This window comes from Triticum aestivum, chromosome 5B, assembly GCF_018294505.1.
Source record: "Triticum aestivum cultivar Chinese Spring chromosome 5B, IWGSC CS RefSeq v2.1, whole genome shotgun sequence".
NCBI lineage: Eukaryota > Viridiplantae > Streptophyta > Magnoliopsida > Poales > Poaceae > Triticum > Triticum aestivum.
Window position 1 is genome coordinate 634,432,544 of NC_057807.1, and position 7,800 is coordinate 634,440,343.

At 46.3% G+C, this 7,800-nt stretch overlaps 1 protein-coding gene across 1 annotated transcript; it reads left to right on the forward strand.

The window, feature by feature from the left end:
- The first annotated feature begins 1,051 nt into the window (after positions 1 to 1,051).
- LOC123117278 (probable pectinesterase/pectinesterase inhibitor 13) lies at positions 1,052 to 3,325 on the forward strand. The gene is made up of 2 exons (XM_044538061.1): positions 1,052 to 2,376; positions 2,491 to 3,325. Exons 1-2 carry the CDS (start codon positions 1,242 to 1,244, stop codon positions 3,183 to 3,185), a joined length of 1,830 nt encoding a protein of 609 aa, XP_044393996.1. The 5' UTR covers positions 1,052 to 1,241; the 3' UTR covers positions 3,186 to 3,325.
- The last annotated feature ends 4,475 nt before the right edge of the window (positions 3,326 to 7,800 follow it).

Sequence of the window (7,800 nt, forward strand, 5' to 3'; positions counted from 1 at the left end):
AAGTACCCCCTTAAAGCACTGAGTTGGGGCTTAAACTTTATTGAATTGATTTTTAATAGTTGCTACTGAATTTGCCATAGACACAAGAGTTGACAAGACATCCTGCATTACATGTCATTGGCCCCACACCGTGTTAATCAAATATTGCATCTTATATCCGCAATTCAGATTGTATCTCTTAAATTCTTGCTTGCTTTTCGGTTGCATGCAGAGATGGATCTTCATGATCAGTTTGACTGTGGTATCAACATTGTCAATAACCATACCGGCCGGACTTGGTTTGGTGATTGCTAAAGCGCATTGTCAAGTGTTCGGTGTTGTCAGGTCATCAAATTACTCTCCTTCTATAAAAAAATCAACATTGTCTCACAAAAAGACCGGGCCACCTTGTTCCTATGACCTTTGGAATCAAAGGGGGCGGTGTGGGGGTGGGAGGGGGTGGGCGATGGCTCATCAGCCTATACGTTAGTTCGTAACAAAATCTTTTGTACTCCTGTATGATTATTGTGGCTTTAGACATCCTAAAAAGAACAAGTTATTGAAATTCATATGCTCCATGCAGGGAATGTGGTATATGATGTGACACAACAACATCCTACTAGCTAATTGCCCATGCATTGCAACAAGCGTATTTTAGTGGTCCAAAATCAATCTTGTTGGACATATACCTTACATCAGTTCTGATAACATTTAATTTGATGGGATTTTGGTTTAGTTGAGATTTTTATAAGATTAATTTGATTTGATTTGATTTGCTTTGATTGAGTCAATACAAGGCATGTTTTGGAAAAGTATTGATTTGTGTTTTTTTTCTCTATGGGATCGTTTGGGGTTACAAAAAACCAACAGAAAACCAAGGAACATGGGAGGAAAAAACAGGTGGGTGGTGGAGGCGACGGAACAAACTCCTCTTGTAGAGATAGAAATGTTTTCCACGTGAGAAATGTGACTTGTGGTGCATGGTCCTTAACTTAAAACGGCTCCCTCACTCTTCCCTTTAATTTCCTTTACCAAAGAAAAGGGCCGGTTTATAGAGTGCTGCCAGCACAAATCAAGGAGACTCTGTTCCTCGGAAAAGGGACGCACCACAAGGACGCAGCAAAGAAACCAAGGCGAAAAACTTCCGCAGTGGTGTGTTCCTAATAATAGGGACTTCATCGTTTGATTCTTTGTGCGCGGCAATATCGCTGCCGCGCATCGTTTGATTCGTTTCTTCAAAATTTGTCTGGCTCTCCGCGGCAATGGCGATGCCGCGCAGCGCGCCGGCGGAGCCAGATGAAAGTGCGTCGCGCACGAAGCTCCTCGTCGGCGGCATCGCGGCCTTCCTGCTCCTCGCCATCATCATCGGCACGGCGGCGTTCATCGTGTCGGAGAGGGCCGAGGACGAGGGGGAGACGAACAAGAAAGCGATGGCCGCCACGATGCGCACCGTGGACCTCTTCTGCTCGCCCACGGACTACCAGGCCACGTGCAAGGAGACGCTGACCAAGCCGCTGGAACGTTCTGACAACCAGGTCGACCACCCGCACGCCGCCGCCGCCGCCGCGATCACCGCCGTCGGCCGGGAGCTCTCGCGCGGCTTCAACGAGTCGTCGCTGCTGGAGGCCGTGCGCCAGAGCAACGACACGCTGGTCCACGAGGCCCTGCTCGACTGCAAGATGCTCCTGGACGACTGCGCCGCCGACGTGACCCGCGCGCTCTCCACCGTCGCGTGGCGCGGCGTCGACGGGCCGGCGCAGGACCTCCAGGCGTGGCTGAGCGCGGTGATCACGTTCCAGGGCTCCTGCGTCGACATGTTCCCCAAGGGCGATGTCCGCGTCCAGATCAAGGAGATCATGGAGAAGGCGCGGGAGATCTCCAGCAACGCCATCGCCATCATCCAGCAGGGCGCTGCCCTCGCTGCCATGATCGAAATCGACGCCGGCGCGAAAGTCACCCTCCCCAATGACGCGGACGACGACGACGATGACGACGACGACAACAACGGCAAAGACGATACCCCCGCCGAGCAAAGCGACGGCGAGCGCCAGCTCCAGGAGTCCGTGTCCGACGTCCCCACGTGGGTGCCCAGCGAGGACCGGAGGATTCTGGAAGAGGCGGAGGAAGAACGCAATGGCGTGCTCACGCCGAACGTGACGGTGGCCAAGGATGGTTCCGGTCAATTCACAAACATCTCGGCCGCCTTGGACGCGTTGCCCAAGAATTACAGCGGGAGGTATGTGATCTACATCAAGGAAGGTGTCTACGACGAGTCGGTGAACGTCACCAACGGGATGTCAAACATCACCATGTACGGCGACGGCCCGAAGAAGTCCATCATCACCGGCAGCAAGAGCGTCGGCGACGGCGTAAGGATGTGGAGAACCGCCACCTTGGGTAAGTAAACACACATTGCATTGCCCATAGATGCTTACAACAAATCCAAGCATGCATATGCACGGACAAGCTAGGACCAATGTGACCGTCGTTAATCAACTATGCTGTACGCAGCGGTGGACGGAGACAGGTTCATGGCGGTGAAGATGGGGATCCGGAACACGGCGGGGGACGAGAAGCAGCAGGCGATTGCGGTGCGCGTGAAGGGCGACCGGGCCATCTTCTTCAACTGCCGGATCGACGGGCACCAGGACACGCTCTTCGCGCAGGCCTACCGCCAGTACTATCGCAGCTGCATCGTCTCCGGCACCGTGGACTTCATCTTCGGCGACGCGGCCGCCGTGTTCCAGCGCTGCGTGCTGCTCGTCAAGGACCCGCTCCCGGGGAAGCCGGGCGTGGTGACCGCGCACGGGCGCCGCGACCGGCAGCAGACCACCGGCTTCGTCCTGCACCGGACCCGCATCGTGGCCGATGAAGCCCTCGCCAGCAAGTCGTCGACGGTGAAGACCTTCCTGGGGCGGCCGTGGAAGGAGTACTCGAGGGTGATTGTGATCGAGTCGGTGATCGACGGGTTCGTGCACGCGCAGGGGTACATGCCGTGGGAGGGCAAGAACAACCTGGGCACAGCGTTCTACGGCGAGTACGGCAATGTCGGGGACGGCGCCAACATCACCGCGCGCCAGGAGATGAAGGGGTTCCATGTGCTCAACAAGGATAAGTCGAAGGTGTTCACGGTGGAGCGCTTCCTGAACGGCGGCGAGTGGATACCGGAGACGGGCACGCCGGTGAGGCTAGGGCTGTTTGGCTGAGATATACAGATGGGTGGAGTGTGTTCTTCGATCCGTGTGTACGAATGCGTTGTTAGGTTCACCTGTAATGTAATATATGTACAAAATACAGTCAAAATAGTGACCTCAAAAGAGAAGTGCCTACTGCGTGAAGAGGAAAATTAATGTCGATCTGCTTCTTTTCTGTTGGTGAACTAATCATCCACACCATGGCAAGATTAACCGTGCGTGCACATGAACAAGACCAACGAGGGAGGAGCCCCGCAGATGGAACTGGATCCTCTAACTAACATACAGAATAAAAGTTAGAAACGCTACAATACTCTAACTTTTTATGACTAGGACAAAAATGACTTCAATTAATTTACAAATTACAGATCTACTATGTACATTCGTAGTAACTAGCAAATGAGTCTGTGCATTGCAACGCGAGAGAAAATAACACGCGCCCCTAACTCAATAATCGTGACTGGAGATCACAATAGGTCCATGCTATTTATTTGAACGTGGCATTCCATCTGTGTTGCCGCTTATCCTCCTTCCACCCTCGCCGACGATGGTCTGCTCACACAATCACCAGTGTTTGAATATGGTCAATCCTAAGACGTCTCTCTCCGCATAAGATGAGAAATCTGCTTTCTATTTCCCATGCAGGATTTTGCCGACGCGTCCATGCATTGTTATAGATAACTTTTTTCGTCTCCAATCTAATTTTATTGAGGTGTTCATTTTCAAATCAGATCTACATCGACACGAAAGAGAGGCGGATCCTGCACTATTAATTAAATATGCACCCTAAATAACATTTTAAAAATGGTTAGCAGGTAAAATAACATCATATTCAGATTCTACACATTTTTTTGATCAAATTCCATATATGTTAAAAATGGAGTTATAGTTTAAAAGATATGACTATTTTGAAAAACATATGATATGGACTATTAATTAAGGCTCCACCCTAAATAACATTTTAAAAATGGTTAAGAGCCAAATAACATCATATTCAGATTCTACACACTTTTTTAATCAAATTGCATACATAATATGTTAAAGCTGAAGTTACGGTTTGAAAGATATGACTATTTTGAAAAACATATGATATTGACTATGGGTTAATTAAACCAAATGTGAAGTTGTTTTCCGCAAACAACGAACATTTTTTCTGGAGTCACTTAAACATGAACCGCGTGTTGATTTGAGTAAACTACAAGGGGTATTGTGTAAAAACAAAACATTTTTTTAACTCATTTAAACTTAGACTGCGGATTGATTTCAGAAAAGTGCAGGGGGGTTTCTGTAAAATGACATAATAGACCGCAGCGTTATTTCATGGTGCAATAAAATTAATTTATATTTACCGTAAATACCAACACTAAACCACAGGTAACAGTTCCTAACTTTCCTTCTTCATTTTACACTAGACTAGCACTGTAGCACTACGACTTTCCCTCTCTAAGTTAGAGGATCCGGCTCCTACGGTATAGGCATTACCGCACACTTGTCAATGGGGTACAAGCTTATTCACGCTATGTACACGAACACTAGAAGAAAATCACATCTAGGCACTCAATTTATGGGATGTGCTTATTTGGTTCATCAATCCTACTCTGAAAGTTCCCATTGAATCTGCTATCAAATTGTTGAATTTGGACTTGGTTGGGGGATCGAAAAATGAGCTATAATATTAAAATTGTGTCTGGTCTTTTTTTCTATTGAAAACAACTTTGGTTCTACCAAATGGTGCCAAAAATAGTCTACTGGTTCCAGGCGTCAAGTGTCACATAAATGTGAAAATTTAAAGTTGGAAATCAAGACTTGCCACCAAACCAATCACATGGGACAGAGCATTCATATATCGGCATATAAAACATACATGGTCCGACTGAGTTGTAGCATTTTTTCGATATTGTTACCCCGTCAGACCATCTAAGCTCATGTACATATTGTCTCTTGGTTGCAAGTGTGTCCATCATCTAGGGTTGGGAGGTATCAAAAATCATTATTATCCGAGGAGAAATGGGGGTCATTCATCATAGCAACTTGGTGGGCAATCTGGCTTGAGCGGAACTCCGATGTTGAGTTGCATTGGCAAAGCTGCATGTGACTGTTTTCAATCACATTTAGGACAGTATCGTTGAAAGGAAGGCAGTAGTCTACAGGGTACCACAATAGTATAACCTAGGGTATCTATCTGCCTAACGCGGTGCATCTGTTTCTAAAGCATCATCCCAACGATGTTGCAGAATGGTGTATGCTTGGACCTTGGAGCCTTGTTGATCGCATGTATCCTTCATCTTCATGTGACTCTAACTTTGTACAGCAAGGGGTTGTTGCTTTTCTGTAACTCTAACTTCATACATTTTCGCAATTAATTAAATGAAAGCAACATTATTGCTTTAGTCCAAAAAATAATAATGTCATTGCCATATATGGATCACGGTACCCTACCACTCTGGTGAACAATACGAACCCACACGGAACCAGTTCAAGGTAATCATGGAGCAAAGTTGCCAATGGTAGACGCCGGCGCTGTTCTATTGGCAGTTTATTGATCGATGGCGCTAGAACCTCGGACCCTCACGGCATTCTCAATCACGTTCAGCAGTTCTTCTCTTCTCTTCTGGCTGCCAGGCCGGCTTCTGGCTTTGTTATTTCCGCTTTCTCTGGTCCCAACCTTGACTGGTGTCGGACGAAGAGAACTCTGTGCTCATGGTTCCTCTATCTGTTGAAGAAATTGAAGCGGTCCTCAATTCTGCGAATGCGAATTTGGCGTCCGCCCCGGATGGTTTTTCGATTCCCTTCTTGAAGAAGTTTTCTCCAATGCCGCCACTACTGCAGGAATGCCCAACAGTTGTGGGTGCAGAAAGCCTAGTCGTGGCGGGCCAAGCTCTCAGGGCCGCCCGCCACTAACCTCCCTCCACGGCTATAAACCCATCAGTGGCGGGCGCTCGCCCCCCACTGGTATGTAGCTTCTTGTGGCGGGCTTTCTGACCTGCCCGCCATAACTGCTACCATAGTTGTTGCTCTTCAGACGTTCTGCCCGCAAAAGGGATGAGCGCGAACGATTCTCAATATAACTGGAGCAGAATGAATTCATTTTGAGAACAAACCCTCAAATAATTCAGTAACACTTGAAAGTTTATCGACTTAAGAAACAAACATCAATGTATCACATTCATCTTAACATACTAGTTAATTAACTAACAGTTCTCTGGCTGATATATTCAAGACTTATTTCTAAACATGGTCAACAACAACCATTATCTGATAGTCGTTGCGGTTGCTCTTCCTTACAATGATTACCACAAGGGTGTCCACCCTTAGTTCTCTCATTCCCTTGATGAACTCCTGCCAGCCGGACATGCCCTCTTGGTCCATGGATTACTCCATTGGTGCTGACGGCGGCGATGCCACTTCGGAAAACATCTTCAAAGGTAACTTCTGAACTCCCCATCATTAAGAGAAAATAGAAAGCACGCAATGTTAGACATCTCACCATACTTGGTTATCACCAAAAAGAGATGAAAGAATATAAAACATCTCACCATAACTTTTTTGACCATGTTAGTTTTTGCTAGACAGTCCACAAAGGGCTTCCCCAAGAAGGCTAAATAGGATGGTAACATCGCTTTCACATTAGCTGTCTCATCCCGAGTAAGCTTCTTGATCAAAAAATTGCAGAAACAATAGGACCATCGTCTTCATCTTCGATGTCCTCATCTTTATCTTGGTTGTCCTCATCTTCATCTTGGATGTCCTCATCTTCATCTTCATCTTCATCATCCTGATCATCTTAGTCATCTTCATCTTCAACATCCTGGTCATCTTGGTCATCATCATCATCATCATCATCGTTGTTGACATATAATGTCCTTAACCTGTTCACCTATCCTGTTAAGGAAAAGGCTATGAGTTCTCCTCTTTAAAATTGTTCACTGCAATGTACTGTTCCCATCCATCACCATATATGATGGTTTTATTCTTTCCTTTGCGTAGATCTGTAACATCTCAAATTTTCAATTTGGAATATTATACACTAGATCATCATTGCATATCATATTTTTATTGCATTTTGGCTTGATCCAGAAATTCTACGCAACTCAAGGACCCACGGAGAGAGTTGGGGATTTCGTTATTTTCATATTTGAGTTTTCTCAAATTTTGAAAATAGGATCATTTGATTTTATTTATTTCATCTTCAATTATTTCTATTATACAAATATGAGAGAGGGAATAAAATGACTTTACCAAAAAATAAAGAAATATTGAGGATTTAATAATAAAATCAAATAAAATTTTATTTCGGAGTTTGGCTACTTTATTTGAATTTAGGAAAAATTGTTCGTTTTTCAAAACTGCATTTTAGGTCCAAGAAAATGTTCATCTCGTTCTAAATATTTTATTTAGACGATGAAAATTTGTTTTGGCATTTTTAGAATTTTATTTTTTTTCAGGTTTTATTTTCTGTTCGGCGGAATTGTTTAAAAAAAACTCCCGCCGCCCACCCTGCGCCCGCCTCCCTGCCGCCGTCTTCCGCGCGGAGACCGCGACCGCCGCCGCCGTCGCCGTAACCGAGTCGGCCACGATTCCCTGCCCCCTCCCGCAAGCCACCCCCCTAAAAGCCGACCCGGGCCCC